This window comes from Vanacampus margaritifer, chromosome 10, assembly GCF_051991255.1.
Source record: "Vanacampus margaritifer isolate UIUO_Vmar chromosome 10, RoL_Vmar_1.0, whole genome shotgun sequence".
In the NCBI taxonomy this organism is placed as follows: domain Eukaryota; kingdom Metazoa; phylum Chordata; class Actinopteri; order Syngnathiformes; family Syngnathidae; genus Vanacampus; species Vanacampus margaritifer.
The window spans coordinates 21664773-21684872 of record NC_135441.1 but is presented as its reverse complement, the minus strand read 5'-3'; the positions used below and the strand labels follow the sequence as shown (position 1 = coordinate 21684872).

Here is a 20100-nt window from a genome sequence, read left to right as displayed (position 1 = left end):
ATCTGCATGGCAGCTCACCTCATCTAGGACTTGAGGACAATATAGCTTTCTGGAAATACTATTTAGTAAATCTGATAGGCATTTACGATCAACTAAGTCAATTCTTAAATATTTTTCCTGGAACCCGTATACATTTCGAGCTTATGTTTTCAAATCTCGGAAAAGTCAGTTCTTCTTTAATTGAACACGCAGCTGCTCTGTACACATCCAGGCCCAGAATCCATGTGTTCTGAAGCCAATGGGATCAATCATTCCCTGCGGCGAAATGGTTTCATGGAAGCCATCAGCAAAGCAAGGGGAACAGCGGCGTCTTGAGGGGACTAAGCATTGCACACTGCAACGTGAGAATTCTAATTAACATTTCAAGGCTTGTGATTTGTTTTTAATGGATCATCTGATAAAATACCTTCGGTCCGATTCCACTATTGAGCTCATTAATAACCCAGCGTTGACCCTTTTGATCACACTCCTCCCCCTTCTTCTTCTGTGGCTAAATGATGAATGATTTTCCCATTATGGTAGCTGATGGTGCAAGTGTTAAGCCCCCCGCTCAACCATGACAACCAAGTATAACATTACTCAGATGATGTGCAATTGTATGGTGCTATTTTCACCGCATTACATATGAGACAGCCGCATTATAGTCTTTACATTGCAGGTCAATGTAAAGACAAACGATGCTGTCACCTTAGGTCAGGTAATTGGTTAGATTATATGCCACGTGAAAACCTCTGTGAACCACAGCTGTGTTATTACACCACTTCACATTATTTGTCATGAATTGGCCTTGACCACAATTAGCAGTTAAGAGGGAGTCAATCCGTCTTAAGGACAGTAAGCTATGCTTTTTACCGAGTGCTTTTCTGGACTATAGAAATTGTATGTCAAAGGAAGTCAATTGAGATTTGTTGTCATGGAGACCACACACTTTCCTGATTTATCGACATCCCACTATGGATTGATGGATTGTAGGTGCCGATTAAAATTTTTAAATTGTAATTAATCACATGACTTCAATAGTTAACTCACAATTAATCGCAAATTTAGTATCTGTTCAACATGTACAATAAAACATTTTTTTTCTAAGTTGTCATACTCAACATAAAAGTGGAAAAAAATGTTAAACTAATCGAAATATGGCTGCATCTTTTAGCCATTGATTATTTTATAATAATTTATAAAATTGAGTTAAAATTAAAAAGTACTGTACTGGAAAAAAACGAGTGTGATTTGTGTTGAGGTCATTTTTCTGCCACTAGATGGCATAATTGCATTTTTAAGACAGTGACAGCTCATTGCATTTTTCTTTTCATATTAAGAGCTATCTAATCTTTAACATGAAGTAACTTGTGAAATTCTGCACATTTTTAAAATTGTACAATACAACTTGACCCCAGTCTCCAAAAATATATGCATTATTTTTAAATGTATTACTGCTAAAACCTTTGTAGTGTATTCTAGAACCAAAAGTAATGTTCTACATTATACATTCGCAAAGAGTCATTGTGTCCACCATGAAATTATTACTGACTTTCCCATTGACGTTGTTTGCAAAGTGAAGGCGCCAGTTATAACATTGTGTTAAGAGGTTGTGTTTCTTTCAAATAATGCTACTCAAACAAAAGATGTGGAAAAGGTCACTATAAGATAAATGGAGGTTCTTGCATAGTGAATCATGCAAAGCAGCCTCAGTAGTGGCGGAAATGCGCATAATGGGTCCCAAAGCAGCACCATAAGTCAAAGCTAAAGCATAGATTAAACATTCTCCTCCTAAGATTCCCTCTTGAGTCACATTTTTGCACTATTTGCATTGCTAATGCTGCTATGTCGCTAAGCTCATTAAGTCTTTTTTTTTTTTTTTTACCAAGAGTATACTCAGGAGCCATCGTTGATTTTTATTTTATTTTTTTTATTATAAAACTCAGGTATGTACTCTGTGTTAGTTTGCCGGGTTGTTTAGTTTCTTCAGGAGTCATCAGAGAGGCCCGATTAAGTGTGGCCCCGGAGCACTCACTTCCACACCGCTTACAGCTTCCACATGCTTACAGCTTGCGGTTTCAACAGACGAACCCCCATCGCTCCCAACTCTCTCTCTCTCACAAACACAGACACACATTTTTTTTTTTTTACACACGCTTGTTTCTTGCCCTTCAGCACAACACAGTGCAGCTGAGATTGAGTTTCAGACATAGAGCATGTTATAGGGTAATTGCATTGTTAATCAATGTCTCCACAAGCCAAAACGATGCTCGGGTCATCACAAACAGTTTCTCGGCATTGTCTCGGAGGCATACAGTGGCGTAATCTCTAATCGTAATTATGCATTGCCTTGATTCCTTCGGGGATGGGAGTAGTTATGTCACTCATTTATCGATGTACCATTTTTTCTTCCTTTCAATTTGCTTTTCATGTTTCATAGAGCGGAACCACGTATGACCCATACTTGTATGTATTACCGGCAATACAAATGTCATGTTGACGACACAATACACTACAGATATTAATTTGGGGCTACAACTATTTTGTATTGTAACCATTTTAAGACACACAGGAAGTCACCTCACATATATATATTTTTTTGTTTTTTGTTGACATTGTTGAGAATATAAGTCGGACTATGTTCTATGGGGACACACCCAGACGTGGACTTGCTTTGAGGATTGAACGCAGCTCACTAAAGGTATACATTTGCCTCGCTTTTATTACTCTGGGGAACACATTGAGTTCGGTCTGACAACGGTTTTATTTATTTATTTATTTATTTTTGACAACGGTTTTAAACGTATTTTTGGGGTGCAGAATCCAAAACTGATCTCAGTTTTTCTCTATCACATCCAGTTTTTGAGCTATAGAATCCTCATTTTCTAAATAAATAAATAAATGTGTATATGTAAAGAAAACGCTAAAATGGAATAGTTACAAGCTTAAACAGCATAAAACAAAATAGAACTACAATGGTATGCCCATATTTTTACGAGAAAACTGATCTCAGTTTTTCTCTATCACATCCAGTTTTTAAGCTATAGAATCCTCATTTTCTAAATAAATAAATAAATGTGTATATGTGAAGAAAACGCTAAAATGGAATAGTTACAAGCTTGAACAGCATAAAACAAAATAGAACTACAATGGTATGCCCATATTTTTACGAGAAAACTGATCTCAGTTTTTCTCTATCACATCCAGTTTTTAAGCTATAGAATCCTCATTTTCTAAATAAATAAATAAATGTGTATATGTGAAGAAAACGCTAAAATGGAATAGTTACAAGCTTAAACAGCATAAAACAAAATAGAACTACAATGGTATGCCCATATTTTTACGAGAAAACTGATCTCAGTTTTTCTCTATCACATCCAGTTTTTAAGCTATAGAATCCTCATTTTCTAAATAAATAAATAAATGTGTATATGTGAAGAAAACGCTAAAATGGAATAGTTACAAGCTTGAACAGCATAAAACAAAATAGAACTACAATGGTATGCCCATATTTTTACGAGAAAGGCTAGCACTAATCCTCTTAATTCCTACCTAGCTAGCTTTGTGTTTGCAGCTATAGACCCTTCTAGTGTGACGTCACGTTTGTGCGCCGCCCATGCTGGAGGACAAGCCGCCAACGCAGGTGAATGAGAAATCAATTAGTGTGACGTAGAAAATAGGTCAAACAGTTGATAAATCAGTGACCGATGCTACGGGGAACTACGGATGCTCTAATCGCTCAAAGAGAGATGAGATCATTCTTTCGGCTGCCGGCAGTAATTCTAAACCAGGCGGAAGACAGACGAGTTGAGTGAAAGACGAGCATGGTGGCCATAACATTAACCTCTTAAATTCCAGGCAGACGTGATGAATGTGCCATATAATATTTAGTTACACAATCATTCAGACATTTTTTTTTTAAGTACAGTATTCAATTAATTTTGAACAAAAAGTTAGCGATTTAAACACGATTATCACAACACTTTAACTCAGGCTTGATCTCTGCTGAGGAATGTGTTGCAAACATGCGGTCTCTTTGTTAACAGCTAGCAAGCTAAGATAGCTTGAAGACTTCGATATACATACAGCAAGACGAGTATATCCAGACACAATTTTACACATTTAATGAATGACAGTTTACACCATGAAAGTAGTGATCGGCGTACTGTTTTCAACCAAAAACAACATAACTTGGCTTCCTCTCACCTTGCCTTACAACCAACTCCATTTTTTGTAGCTAGCGGCTCCAAACGGCTGGTTCCAATGAGTTGCATTAATGTAGTGTACTACTAGGGACGTTTTTTTGTGACACTTGACATATTTTTCACCTTTTAAAGAAAACGTGCGCCGAAAATCAAGCTCTCTTCATATATTCCTTATGGGGTGGCGGTCCTCCAGGAGGCGGAGCGGTTGCTAAGCAGTGATGTCAGCGAGAAGGGTCTATTGATAGTACTGACCTAATTGCACAAAGAAGTTGCCACGTGGCTGTAGATGACTCCAATCATAACCAGCTATTCTTACTACAGTCTTACTACAGCTAATTTTGCTTATCTGAGGAGAAAAAAAAACATGTAATTTTGGAATCAACATGCCACTTTTAATTAGCAGAAAAATCGAACTCAACAGACAGAGACAAGTACTGCCTTCCCACAAAGCATGTCCCTTTCCAGTTGTGTGGTCTTCATGATAGTTTTTCACCTTGGAACCCTGTTGTGGCCAAAAAAAACATCCTTTTGAGATCTCATCACATAATGTGTGTGTTGAGTGTTGGGGCGTTAAAAGTTGCATTTGTGAATTTACAGGCATATGAGTGGATTTACGAAGTTAATGATCCAGTGTTATAAAAGTAATCAAAGTCATCGTTAACATACTGTATCAATCTTCAGGGGGAAATTCAGTTTACTCTTGTTTTGACACAAGTATGGCATGCCGTTTGGTTGTGACAATTTTCCGCTAAGGGGACTTCTTTCTCATATTTAGAACAATTAGGCACACTCTTTAGGCATAGTAAAACTTAAATAAGTTTTGACTGCAACAATCCTCATGACAAAAGCATTACAAATCATAAAATTAAACTGATACTCCCTCCGCACAGTCTGTTCAAATCGAACAATTTAGCCATTTATAATGTTTGTTAAGACAAAGCTCCTTTTGAACTGATCTCGTTGAATGCTGTTCAGAGACTCTTAAATGCCCCCCAAATCCTCCCAAGCACAGACTGGCAGATCGTACTCTTAAGTACCTGCCCGTCGCCACGGTAACAGCGCATGCCGATTACTCAAAGCGATATGGGTAGGTCCTGGCTCTGTAGGTAAGGGTTTATAAAGGTGATAGGTAGAATGCCTGCTCTCTGTCATGTTGCCGTGGCCAGGATCCCTGCTTTATCGCTTTGTAAAATATGTAAGTAGTAAACAAGTTGAATAACATAAAATAACATATTATAATGTTATTTATGTTATTTCCCACGTGAAGAACTCCTGTAAACCTTGCAGTATTGAAACTCAGTGAACAAGGCATCTTAGACAAGCTGAAAAACAAATGGTGGTACGATAAGGGTGAATGTGGAACCAAGGACTCTGGAAGTAAGGTCAGTCGCTGCAGGTCTTTTGTACTGATTCCAAATTGCATTTTGACCTACTGTTCATATGCAAGACAAACCTCTCTCAACATTAGTAGTTCACATTGTGTTAATCTGCTGCACATAATTTACTTCTTTTTGGACCTTGCCACTAACTGTAATATGGTTTGTGGCTTCACAGGGCACTCATTCCCCCCAATTTTTGCTTCTTTTGCCATAGAACATTTTTCACACCATATGAATTGTGAAGCTGTTTTAAGAATCTGTAATGGTAATCCAGTGGGGGAAATAACCATCGAGTGCCTTACAATTGCAATTGAATCACAGCAGTTGTTGACAAATGCTACTTATGCTCATTCTCACTTTCATGACACTTTGACCGTTATGCTGCCGTTTCTATTTACCAAACTGTTAATGAAAATTTGATTTATTTGCGTTGTTACTACTTTGCAAAAGAGCTGCGTCTATTAGATTTGTTGGCCTCCTGTGGTGTGATGAATGGGCAAAGCCTCTTGAAATTTGACTTACACTTGCGGTGTCTCGCGATTGAACTGAGGCCCGGCTGGCGTGCCGCAAGAAGTCAGGGAATGTAATACACTCAATATTTAACCCTCTGAGGTCCAGTTTACAGATTGTTAGCGAGCTGCTTGAATCCGTCCATGCTCAAGGGGTTAAACTGCAAATAGTAAAACTCTAATGAACAAATTTTTAACGAATAAGTTCGGTCAGTAAGCGGCAGCAAAATGGTTTGATTTGATCATCTTCTCTGACTGTACTGTATGACAATGTTGCCATAAGAGTTATACGTACATGTCGCTAAAGGAGACAGGGATGGTTAGAGCTGTCGACCTAAGCGACGCTGACCAGCTTCCTAATATGGTCAAGAGCAGATCTAGTCTGTAGATGTAAAGAAGGGATGCATTCACCATTAGATAAAACGTCAATAGTCAGCTTCTTTCCTTTTAGGGGAAGTCTGAAGTTCTTAACTTTGAGGAAAATCCGTTAGATTGAACTGTAAAGGCAAACAGAATTTCTAGGGTAGTTGCTTGTTGCTGTTAATATTAATAATCCATTAGGTCAGATTTACTGGTCAGGCTGAATTTTGTTCTGCTGCACTCGCGCCACTTCCAAATGCTTAACTGTGTTCTTGACTTTCCCGCAGGACAAGACAAGCGCTCTCAGCCTAAGCAATGTGGCTGGAGTCTTCTATATTCTGGTTGGAGGGCTGGGGCTGGCCATGATGGTGGCCCTGATAGAGTTCTGTTATAAGTCACGGCAAGAAACCAAACGGCTGAAATTGGCCAAGAGTGCTCACAATTTTAAGCCAACTCCCCCAACCAACACCCAGAATTTTGCCACATACAGAGAAGGCTACAATGTATATGGAACGGAGAGTGTAAAGATTTAGAGGTACGTCACCTCTCTTTACCAGTGTTGAATCATTTAGCTTCCTGTCGTATCTGTTTGACTCAATTATTCAAGTGCATGCGGTTCCGTGTTGCTGCCGTTTGTAGAGTTGTTTTAAGATGTCATGTAGGAAGGTTTCAAACACAAAAGCTCACTTAGATACAAAAACCATAGCCATTGTGTATTCCTTGTAACATACAGTCTTGTGGCTATAGTGCCTCTGGCTACATTGGAAGCTAAATGATTTACTGTTTAGTTACAGATGTACCACTTCTAACCTTGTACAGTGGAAGGTCACACAAAATCCAATCTAGTACACTGGCAGATGGCCAATTTGTTTGAATTTTTAAAAACTTTCTCATTTATAATGGAAAGAGAAATAATCAGTATGAGGGTAAATGAACTAATACCAAATAACTAAAATTTTCAATCTCCAGTTTTTACAAGACAGTTCTCATTGTTAGGAACACCAAACAGACAAATTGCACTTACCATTTTACACATTTAACTTCTCCTTCCACATTTCTTGAGGATTCAAACATTTTCAAATATTCAACTCATTCAGGATATCTTGGGAAATATTTATCACATACACCAAATGCTCTCAATAAAATTGCCAAATAAGGAAATACTTCACATATTTATCTCAAACCATTCCAACTTAACTCTGGAGAACCCAAGAACCCTTTTCTTCTTTGGAATATTATGAATTATAAATTCACTGAACACCAAAATATATGTTTTTTCAATTTTAACCCTTTTTTTTTAACGAGCTCAGAGTTGCTAATTTATCAAAATATATATATAAAACATACTCCAAGGCATTCTGCAACATGATATGGAATAGATTAACAAAAAAAACACAATTGTATCATCTGATGGTTTGCTGAGAAGATGGTTTTGTTTGGATTGATTTCCAGCTCAACAAAACAGCATGTTGACAGCCATCTTGTCACCACCACTCTGGCTCATGTAAGTGCAATATTCTTCCACCAGATGGCCCCATGCAGGGGTCAGAAGTGGCACTCTGGACTTTTGAAGTAAAATTTGTAAAAAAAACAAATTAAAAAAAAAGGTCTTTGTTATTTGAGTAGCAGAATTTATAGGGGCCAAATTTGACCCTGTGGGTTCTCCAGGGTTAAAATTACTTTCAACCACGGCAAGACAACAACCACGCTAATCGATGCGTATTCAATATTATATATATTCAATATTGACGGAATGCCCACCTCTGCATTCACATTTTACATTTTAGTCAATTCCACAGAATTTCAGTTCAGTGTCAGCTCTCCAGCATTCAGACACAGTATCTACGGAAATTGCATTCTCTTGTCGCATATTAAAAAGCACAATGACAACAGTGCATATGGCGTACAGATGGCGCAAACGGCATTCTAACATGTGAGCTTTAGGGTTCCTATATGTAGCTAATGATCCTCATGTGTCAGCTTGCCGGTGGAGTGACATGTTAATTATTAATTAGACATATTGACTGCTGCAGCATTCACAATAAACAGCTCCCACAGAGACGGCCCCGTCCTCCCATGCAACCGCCATTCGTAAAGCAATCACCCTACTGCACAAATGGGGAGTAAACACTGTTAAATACACACTTTCAATTGTTAATTTTGCTTTTAATTGGTTTGTTTACACGTTTTGTGCAGTCAAACACGGATGTGCACCAGAGCCCTGCAAATGTTTTTTAACCCGCCCTCCTCACACAGATCGCACACAATGAACCGTCAAGAGGCTACTTGAGCTTTTAGTGTGATTGCTGCTTTTCAGCCTTGGTATTGTTGTTTGATCAAGAATTAAGATCTGGAAGCTAAAGCATAATGAAGCCCATTGAGATAAGGAGTAAATGTGTGCTGATAATTAGATAACAGGCGGCTCTTCACTGATTTTTTTTGATTTTTTATCGTAATTGCAAACAGTGCCGAAGGACCCTAAAATTCGGCATATTAATTATATTTTATTCATGTAAGATCTATATCTCCCTGAGATTTATTAGCACGCAAGACATTTGATCCATCTTGGGTTTACTCTAACTGTGATTTATATGCAAAATCATCCGACAATCATACAAAATCATTCCCTTCAATATTTGCTTTTGCTTTTGTATCCTGACACAGGTTTAGCAAATGTTTCCATCGTCCCGTACAAATGTGATTAAATATCTCTGAAAGGACAAGGATTACGAGAATGGAGCCGAATCCTTTTGGGCCGGATACTGGTATGATAATCTGCAATGACGACACGACTGGACCGATCATGGGAAGAGCCGATTTCCCTCCTCTCAGTGCCTTATGGAAAGTCCAATCAATGCAACGCATTCTCAACGATATTGCTTTTTGCTTGAAACTCACACAAAAGAGAAGAATGGAGGCTCGGTGGGATAGTATTATATTTATAGTACATATAGAAAACGTAATGTGACAGAATTTAAAGCCATCATTTTTGCAACCCTAAGCACATTTTGAAGTGCCAAAAGATGAATCTTAGATGACCGGGGTCTAATTGGTTTCTCGTAAAAGCAGATTACTCCTCATTCTCCTGCTGTCGGGTTTTCACGAGTTACACTGTATGTATTCAAATGTGTTCTTTCTATCTCGTCAGTGCACCGCCAGACACTGATTATTCCACAATTAGCTTTTATACTAACCTTGCCCCTCCCTCTTTTAATTGATTCATCTTCCCGAAATGGCATTTAAAACAGGTCAGAGTGTGTTGTTTGTACTCTTTTGGTGCTGCTGACACCACACCACACCACACCACAGAACCAGGTCATGACTCGCACTTCCAATACTGCCAAGTGTGTACGTGTGCGTGCGACAGAAAGGTTGCTACGCTTAAAATGTATGCGCGTGTGCCTGTAAAATATCCTAGTATGGTTGCTCATCCCCCTAAACTCCTCCACATTCTCTGTGATGGAAGTAGAACCAAGACAATAAACGCTAAATCAATTGTAGTTGAAGTGCTGAATCTAACTAAAGGATACCAGTAAAGGCTTTCAAACTGTACTATGTGGACTATCTTACCATTTTCTTTGCACATAAGAACATTTGAAAATGAACTGTGCTTTTCACTTTGGTTTCCTTTCAAGAGCATTACATTGTTTGGTGATTTCTCATTGTAAAATAAAAATAAAAATTTAAAAAATGAAATAAAGAGATATTATTAAAGGTTGCACCAGGGCGGTTCTGCAAGCTTAGCACATGTCCATATTGCTGTAATAATTACTTTCCCAAAAAGGCTGTGAGTCCATAGAATTTTTAGGAAGATACTTAAATCACCAGAAATTGTGGGCAGATAGTTTTTTATGTTAAAAAAATATATATATATATAATGTGAAGAAAAATGTGAAATGTGTTCAGTTGAACACAATCTATTTATATTACATGATGAAAGGTTGGTCTTTTTTTTTTTTTCAACAAAAAAATGCATGTGATGCTTGATGAGCCCTACAACTCACAAACTGACCTTAGATTAGAAATTCAGCCCTGTTTCTATTTTTTTCTTCTTTTTAATTTGGTAAATCACTTCTTCCTTCTTTTTTTTTTTTATAAGGCTCACCTTTCTGGGAGATCACCAGGCATTGTAGTGGGTACAAAAGAGCAAGAGATGCATGCATAATTTACTGAACCTCATTAGCGAGGCGCTGTACAGAGAATTTTAATACATTTTGTAAATAAAATGTACAGAAAGGTTTTGTTGTGTGCGTCCATTTCATTAAGCAATATGTCTACATCAAAGTGGAGTCCGCCATTTGAATTCGCTACATGTGTTTGACAATTAAACGTAACCCGTTTTTTTTTTTTTTCTTCTGTTATGCGCTTTGAATTCCTTCTCCATCCAAGGATCCATTTTATCACGGCATTCGGACCAAATCCCAAGAATTGGGTACAAAAACAATGTGTTTGTTTCGGGATTGAGTGTTTCACTGCACTGGTCATACTTAAACTTAACTTAAGAAACGAGAGCGATCACAAGAGCAGGAAAGCTCATTTTCTACCACCAGAGGACAAACCCCACTTGTGTGCGTTTTTAAACTTCTTGCATGTCTTGAATTGTTTGTGAGATTCTGCTGGCTCTTTTACATTGCTGCCTGAAAGGGCCTGTAGCTGTGAAAAGCAATCTGATCCAACATGCGCTCTGCCACTGTGTGCAGGAAGGAAGTAAAGAAAGTGCGAGACAGAGCAAAGTTAAAAAGCGGAAAGGATGTGTCATACTTTGATTAGCATCGCAAGAAAACAGCTTTGTGGTCTGCTAGCTGCTTCCATTTTCAACAAGATGCAGTCAAGCGCTCCTATTTGCTTTCTTTTCAAGAAACACAATGAATAAATCAGATTCCGAGTCACTTGTTCTATTTCCCCGATTTTTCCTCCCACCAACTCTTCAGCTAATTTCAAATGCCCCCAGAGAAATACGACGGGCGTCTCCTCGCAAGACAAAAAGCAAATGCGATTATTTAGCCGTTTCTTTCTCGTGTATCAATTTATTGTTTTTACTATCAATTATTTGCAGTAGTAACTTTTGTGTTACACCACTACTTGCTACTCAAAACAAGGTTTTATGAAGGTTAAAGCCAGAAGGAATGACTTACGCTTTATTAGTCTCACAATAGAGATCCGGACATCACATGACTTATTCTGAACACGCCTCCATGCGGCAGGAAAGCAGTTTAATGGACTACAATGGCGAGGAGGGCAAAAACTAGCGTTTATCTGTCAACTTTCCGCCCAAGAGCGTTGACAGTCACTTTGATGAAAAGGACATGATATGCTTTTTGCGCGAGGTGGCCATGTTGGATTTCTGATTTAAGTGGCAGGAGTGCTTTTTGTTTCAACTTGGTGATGCTAGCAGCTGCTAATTCAGCCGCGTCCGCTGTCATTTATGCCATAAAAAGTCTTTTTTATGGTGTTGGTCAGTTATTAAATTCAACTGTGTAATATCTATTAAACCGTAGCAGCACAAGTGAACGAAACTGATTATTTCGCCCACATTTTTAGCATCTGCTGATTCAGCCACCATGTACAAAGTGCTCCATTGGCTACGCATTGGTTCCTCTTTTGATAGCCTTGCGCATGCTCAATCTTTTTTTTTGCCCTTCTCGTTGTGTCAGCTGTTTCACAACAGTTGTCAATTGCTGTCAAAGTGTGGCATTTGGCGTTTACTCAAAGTGGCAGACGGGTTTACCATGCTGCCAAAATGGCTATGCTAACGCCCATTTTGGGACGCGCGACAACGTCAACGTACGGATCTCTATAGGGAAATTTGTAGCATTAGGCATATGTGTACCGTTCACCCATTGTTTCAGAGGAGAAAAGACAAAGCAACAAAAATTGAGGAATCACTTCAGGGGCAGGTTCTTTTTAGGGAGCCAAATTTAAAAGAACCGACCAACGAAGAAGAGCCGAAACTCCCGTCGCGCGTACTGTGGGGAGGAGCCCAGGAGCAAAGGAGATACATTCTTCTTACTGCAGTCTTAAAAGCACGGCAATACCTTTGGGAATTCAGGTTTGGCCTCTTTGAAGCATCTTTTAATGACTTCAGAGACAATAAAGATGTAGCGTGAAGACACCTGGAGATCATCTGTAAAGCCTCTGACAAGGAAAAGGAGGGCAGAATGAGATATAAAAACAAATATTGGCACAGAGGCGCCTTTGCACACTCCAGACAGACATTCTCCAGACAGTGAGTAACGCAGGTATGACTCAGATCCCATGCAGATTGTAGGAAGATCATTTTCAGTACACCAGAAAGGCCGAGAACATGATGAGGCATCAATGGTCATCAATGTAATCCATACATGCTCATATATAGAAAATAATACACTCAATCAGAAATAGTTGGGCTATGAAATATTAATATCATGTTAATTTGAAAATTTTCTGTAGCTTGGAATTTGTTTACTTTAATTCCTTTGCAAATTTGGGGGGGAATAACTTGGAAGTCAACCGGTATCAATTATCATGGACATGGCTGACTCAGGCCTACAACATTGGGAGATTCTCGAAAATAATATGAGCAGTTACGCTTCCAGTCAAAAGAGTTCCTTTCAGTTCCTTGCTAAGAGAATGCCAAATGTGTATCATTTGTCTTGTATCGATTTCACCCATTCCTGCTTTTAAGGTTTTCAAAAAACATGTGTGGGAGATGGCCGCGCTTATATTGGACAGGCATTGTTGGATCAAGAAGAAAAAGAACAAAACGTAGTCACGCAGAGCTTTATTAAATATCCTCCTACAGAAATTATTAGTAGCTCAGTCTGAATTCACATCTGGACGTTGCACTTTTTAGTTTCCATTCATGCCAGGAAGCATTTATACAGCATTAAAGGTGGCTTACATCTGACTTCCAAAATATAACATTGGAAAGGAATTACAGTTAAGATGGCGACATACACTTAAAAGACATTTACATAAGTCAAGAATTTCATTTCTCACTAAATGCTGGCTTGGCTTTGTCTCTGTTAAAGGCTTCAAGCTAATGATTAATTCAAGTATCTTACTATGATGTTAAAAATACTCCAACCGCAAAGATGGAGGGAAGATCAGTAACCATGTCATTTTCATTATTATGTGATCATTTGTTGACTCAGCTGTGTCATCATGTCTGGGCCGCACTTGGGCCATGTTCAGAACCCCACCAATACCATACAATCATATTAAAATAGATACATGTGCTTTTTTTTCCCGTTATTTTCTCCCACCTCCACCTGCATATAAGACACTTAGGCAACCGCATTAAATGAAAGCATCCCGACGCACGTTAACATGATCGCGCGATGTTGCTGTCTTAGTGTTTCCCAACTTTTATTGTGCCAAGATAACCATCATCCAAAAGTAAAGAAGATAGAGTAAAAAGGAAGTGATGATTCCAACTGGTTGGAGATGAATCATAAAGTCTTTTTTTGTTCTTTTTTTTTTTTTTTTAATCAGAAGTGATGGTATGATATAGCAAACACTCGTCTAGAAGCTAATTAGAGCTTGAAGAGTAGGCTAATATTTTATTGTTATCCAGGTATGTGATGAGAATGAACCTCACTCAACTCCTCTGGGCATTTACCAGAAGATCGATCACTGCTTCCTTCCTTTTAAAAAGCTTTGCTCCATTTTAATGAGATACACCAAGGTTTAGTGAAGGAGACAGAGCTGCCTGCTTTGCATATGAAATATATTACAGTAGTAATGCTAATTAAGGAAATAATAAATCATGATTAAAAAGAAAGAATATAATAGCAAAAACTTTTTTATATATATATATATATATATATATATATAACTATACTATTTGTGTCTGGTTGAAATTGATTATTAAAGTTATCTCATTAATTATAAAAGCACATAAATATTTCAGCCAGTGTATGAATTGACTGCAAATGTTTCCAGGTTGTGAAAGGAAAATTAACGAGTTTTGAGGATGAGTTTCACAAGGCTTTGGGAGGGGGGAAATGGTTTAAGGAATGCTTAATCGGCTATTTTGAGTCTGTAACAGAAAGAGACTTGATATTGCACCTGATACGCCAAGTGTTGACCATGAAATTTCTCGAATTTTGTGGTCGTAAAAAAAAAAAACGCATTTTTCCGTCTTAAGCTTTACTCTTGATCTCATCTGGACTTGGACTCGGACCTTTGTGACTGGAACTTGATTTGGACTCGGTAAGAGTGGACTTGACTACAGTCCTGGTGCTAATTGAGCATTTTTATAATTACATGAAATATCAAATGCCCATCCTTAATTTCTATAAATCACTTTTCAACACATTGCATGAGGTAACACATACTGTTAACTGTGCATATGATTGTGTTGTAGAAATGGACCGTATTATACAGACGCTCCCCAACTTACGAACGAGTTACGTTCCGAGCGATCGTTCGTAAGGTGAATTTGTTCGTAAGTTGCTTCAGTGCTATATTTTGTATTATAATTTATGTTTAAAGAGAATACGTACAGTACTGTACTACGTATGTTAGAGAGAGAGAGCGAGAGACACACACAGTGTACGTAATAAGATAAATAAAATGAAGTTTAACTTACTTTTGGAAGATGAACTCGATGCTTAAGGAGAGGAGGAGGAGGAAGAGGAGGATTTTATATCACGAGAGGTTCTTCGTCGTCGCTGGAATGGGCTTCAAAAGTTACTTCCTCCTCCGTAACTTCAATGTAGGAAGAAGTTGAGGGTCGAGGAGAAGAAGATGAGGGTTGATGAGTATCTTCCTTGGAGGATTTACTAGAAACTGGCCGAAAGAAGCGATCTAACGACGATTGCACAGTTTTCTTCTTTTTTCATCATAAATGATGCAGTAGCACTGTATGGCATCATTCAATTGATTTGCAACCTTTGTGCAACGTTCAATATTTGGGTCTTGCTGCTCGAAGAGTGCGATGGCTTCTTCATGGGGACAGGCGTTTCTTCCTCCTCCTCCTCGACACGTTGTTGAGCCTGGGTGAGCTCTCACAGCGCCAAGTGTCGGTATTAGCGGCGGAAAGAAGCACTACAGTACTCGGAAAAAGGCGCGCAATACAAAATCTAACTTACAGCATCTCTTTCCGAACATTTTTTGACATGCGTGCATGCGCGCAGACATGTTCGTATGTACCGTTGTTCGTAACTCGAATGTTCGTAAGTAGGGGAGCGTCTGTACTCTTAGATAACATTTGGGTAGCTTTACTTAGCAACATGAGAGGGGAGGATATTCAAACATTACTCTCCAAAGAATTTAACAGCTCTTAACAAGCTTAAGAACTGGTTTGCACTATATTGTGAAGGTGTTGCGGCACCTCCAAGCAAAACTCGGGATTTTTCCGAGATAAAAGGGTGACCGATATAAACGTCAATCTTTTCCCTTCTTCTTCAACATAGAACTGTTACATGCATTCTTGAAATTTTTCCAAAGATAAATTCAATTTATGGGATTTTTCCATCGTGCGTCAAAAGCTATAGTTGAGTTGTCTCCCTCTGAAATAGCCCACTTTAATAGAACAGTCACAGGATACTAGGCTAGAACACAGTTCAAATTGATTACACACTTCACGAGGACTGCAGACTTTGATAAAGGATTGATTCATTTTGCAGAGGGCTTGAAATAATAATCCTCCGCTAAACCTTCTTGGCCTTTAGGCTGAAACTTTTAATAATGTTATCAGAGATATGAGACTGGTGTTTGACTCCAGGCCTACTGCAGCTTTTCTTCACCATCCTGCAAAATAGTTGTTGTTGCTGCTTCGTGGTATCTTGTTTGTTTTTGTTTGTGGGGATTGGCTTGGAAGCCATTCAGGAACGTGCCCTTGGGTTTATCTTAAATGTCATCAGCGCATTCAGAATATGAATGTCAGTCGTGGTTTCAAGGTCCATAACTGTAAGGATTAAGGAGTGATTAAGGTAGCTGAGAGGTCCGACCAGGACAGACCAAGAGAGGATAGCAGTTACATGCTTCACAGGCTGCGACCAAATGCTAATTTATGAAATGCCGGGTTGGGGGCACATAACAGAAACCGTGATATAAACAAACTAAAATGGTTTTAAAGTGCCTCTGGGGCTCATAAAAACTAAATAGAATCTGTGCTAAGTGTGAATTATTTAAAAACCCGAGGGCAATGGCCTTACAGATTGTCCAATCTTTTTCAAAAAGAGAAGCAATGAGAGAAACTGACAAAGTTGGTAACATGTTAAAAGTCATATATTCAGGAATCGAAGCTGAAGCTCTTCGAATATAAAATTATTTGGAGAGAAAAAAACAAAAAACAGATGTTGTTATGTAATTGCATTGGACTTCTTCAAAAGGCTGTTCTGCTTCTGGATCAAGGGTGCATACGTAGTGCTGATGTTGATTGAAGCCCTTTGTGATTTTACGCTATGTACAGAAGTTGACATCTGCTTAAGTGCACAGTACCAGAACTGCACTTGTTTGGCAGCTGAACAAAGAAAGGCACACATCATAAAAAAAACAACTAAATCTGAATAAGCAAAAAATGATTTGACACTTTGAGTTAGTGAAAGCCAGCTGGATAAAAAAAAAACATTCCCAGCATTTTGGTTTGGTGAAAGTGATCTAAAGCAGTTGTAGTAATTAAGAACCAACAAATGCCTATTTAGACTGCCACATTCAGTAGTTATGGCTAAGACAGAGTGACCAGATTTTCTGAACTAAAAACAGGACACTAAAATTGTGCTGAAAATCAAATATATAATAAATTCTCACCGATGACAACTTACAACAATCACTAGTCAAGCTGGTGACCGGTGGTTATGTTATTACTTTAGCTAATGCTTAATGCTATCTTGGTTGACAGTTGAACAGCGCTAAACTACACAATGCACCCACCATTATTTTTGCTCTGTCCCGGCCGGTGTTGTGGAAATGTAGTTAGCCCCGAAAAAAAGGTGTCACTTAAGTTGACATGCGTCTGTTCCAATTTTGGTGCGTCAAATAAATCATAAAATATTTCTACATACTACCTAAAATGTGCTCACGTTGCCGTTTGGTGCGTTGAGTATTTCTATGGATGTTTTGAGGTGTCCCACTGAGTACAGTACTGGGCAGCTATCGATTACATTTCCCATGATTCTTAGACACAGACTAGCTGACCCATAGGATTAGAATAGGTGTCAGGTCTTACCAGTATGTTAATATTTCACCAGATGGTGCACGTCTCTCACAGCCACAAAAGCTCATTACGATTGATAACTGATAATGTCACTTAATCACGACCGGACAAAGGCTTTGACCATCTTTACCAGCGCCGCAATTGAATTAACGGCATTCATTTAGCCCCAGTGTGGGTCTTTAACCTTATCCTGCCCGATTCATCTTCTTGGTGATTGAGTGAGGTAAAACATGAGTAGGGGGGAGGAAAGCAAGAAAATGCAAGAATGAGCCCTAAGAGGGAGGAAAACAACAGCTTGATTGAAATATTCCCACTTGGTGGGATGTGGTGACAAATGGAGATTGGCAATCGAATGCCACATTTGATCAAAACTCTACTGGAACATGTGACCACCACATCAGAGAGGGCCCAATCTCTTAGTCCTCATTAATAGAACAACCCAGTGGCTTAATGTGTGCTCAGAGACCTCAGGCTCAGTTAGAGGACATCATTCATCTTTAAAAGCCATGCTTGCTTCAGACCATGCCTACTCAATATTACCGTAAAACAGTGGCAGGCAGTGCATTTTGTAAATGAGCCTTCAGTGGGGATTTACTAGGCTTGATCTACCTCTTAATACCCGTCACTGTCAGGTCACAATTATAGAAACAATCATTGTTATACAAAAACAAAACACAACACCGCACAAGTGTGTCATGTAGAGTGTAGCATCTGCTTCTTCTTTTTTTTACCTCTGTTACGACTGGATTCCGTAGATAAGAATTTGTCCAAAATAGAAACCCCCCCAAAAAATTTGCATCCTATACTAACAACAGCACGTTCGAGAGACTACAAAAGCTAGCAGATATAATATGACTAAGTAAGACATTCTTGTACTAATCATAATAATGATTTGTTTGTTGAGGTCTAGTTTTCAATCTATCAGATGCCTGATGTGTTTTCTTTTGTTTTTCTTCCACTGAACTGAGCTCATTACTTTTGTTGAGTTTTTTTGAGGAAATTAAAATGTTATTTGAATTTCATTTAGTAATTCTGTCCATTATCATCCTCCAAAACCTTAGTGTAAAACAGAAGGTTTGTGTTTACTGGCCAAAAACGGGCATCGGTACTGAGAGAACTGAACAAGGCCTTCTTTCTCCGCCACTGCGTGAAATCTAACATGATTTATTTTAATGCTATCACCTCTTTGATATCATGGGTTTAAAAAATGGTTATATTCACACAAATATTCATCATAGTGTACTGGGGCTCGTTTTGGAGGTATATGGTTAAAAATGTTGACCTAGAAAAGCTTAAATAGTGATATGGAATAACACAAAAATAATTTGAATGAATTGCTATCACATGTCATCTAAAATTAATTACAGTCTAATACTCTGACATATCATGAATATTGAGTATTTGGAATTTTGATGTGATTTGTCAGTGGAAACTTTGCAAAGGATTTGTAAAAGTTGATTGATGTGAACCATGAGTCAAGCTGAGTAATCAGGCTCACTAATTAAAATACATGCAGTTATATGGAACACGACTTCCTCAAACTAGAGCATTACGTCCACTGGGTGCGACTCGCTCACAACAAAACTCAACCCAAACTTTCTACAATGTGCAACTTCTGAAAATAATCATGAACAAGGGACATAAACAATACATCTGTTCCTTGCACGCTGCAAACTAAAACTCACATTTATTTTGATTAAGTGAAAGTATTAAATGAGTCTGCGACACAGATTTAATCATCTCAGATGTCTGCAAACGAAGCACTCGTCACTGCTGAACCAATGCACTTTTTTGTACTTTTCACTTGATGACTCAACAGAAAGGAGTCAAAGAAAGGTTATGTTGTTATGCTACAGTGGTTAGAGGTTCAATTTAAAAACAAAAAATGTAACAATTACCCCCTCTTTTTTATACAGTATTACCATACTCTCTTCTTTGAGGTATAGTCAACAGAGCAAAAAGTGCCGCAGGATCTCTTTGTAGACGTGCGGGTTGCTTGTGTAGCTCACATTAAGCTAACCGTTGAAGAGGGTCTTCTGCCCAGATTTAGTCATAACTGTTTTAATTTCCTTATTTCCTCAGTAGAGCTTTGTTCTGCGGATGTATCTTTGTGAGTGTTATCGCAATTTCTGGCAGGTTGCAGTCATGACTGAAAAACCTCCTCTATTCCTCAAATGGGCTTTTGTTCGGTGTCTGAATAGTGTCCTTGAATGTTATCGCGTAGGTCCGGTCAACTCCGGTTGAACTGTTTACTGGAAACTGTGTTGTACCGCCCTTCAAGATAGTATAAGAATATTGTAAATCCTCTGTAATCTTCGCACTTGTGAGAGGCTACAGCCATTGTCTGTAATTCACTTGTGCCCGGAATATTCTGTAGAAATAAAAGCTTCGAAGGAACTGTTCATCGATCTCCAGCCTGTATTCGGATAACCACAAAGAAAATGAACACGCGGAGGAAAAGATCTCCTCCACAACACCGTTAACATAAGAAAACTCCTAGTTTGCAGTTTTGATAAGAAATACAC

At 38.5% G+C, this 20100-nt stretch overlaps 1 protein-coding gene across 7 annotated transcripts in view; it reads left to right on the top strand.

Moving 5' to 3' along the window:
* The window catches only part of LOC144058818 (glutamate receptor 3-like), a 114755-nt gene extending 104084 nt beyond the window's left edge, over positions 1–10671 (top strand). For 2 of the 7 annotated variants that reach the window (XM_077577379.1, XM_077577382.1), the window contains 3 exons: positions 5452–5566; positions 6720–6967; positions 9097–10671. In XM_077577379.1, the coding sequence (XP_077433505.1) occupies positions 5452–5566; positions 6720–6965 (361 nt within the window). In that variant the 3' untranslated portion in view covers positions 6966–6967; positions 9097–10671. Of the gene's footprint in view, positions 1–5451; positions 6968–9096 lie in introns of those variants that run through there. The other 5 variants (XR_013295488.1, XM_077577377.1, XM_077577381.1 and 2 more) reach the window with 5 other exon arrangements.
* The last annotated feature ends 9429 nt before the right edge of the window (positions 10672–20100 follow it).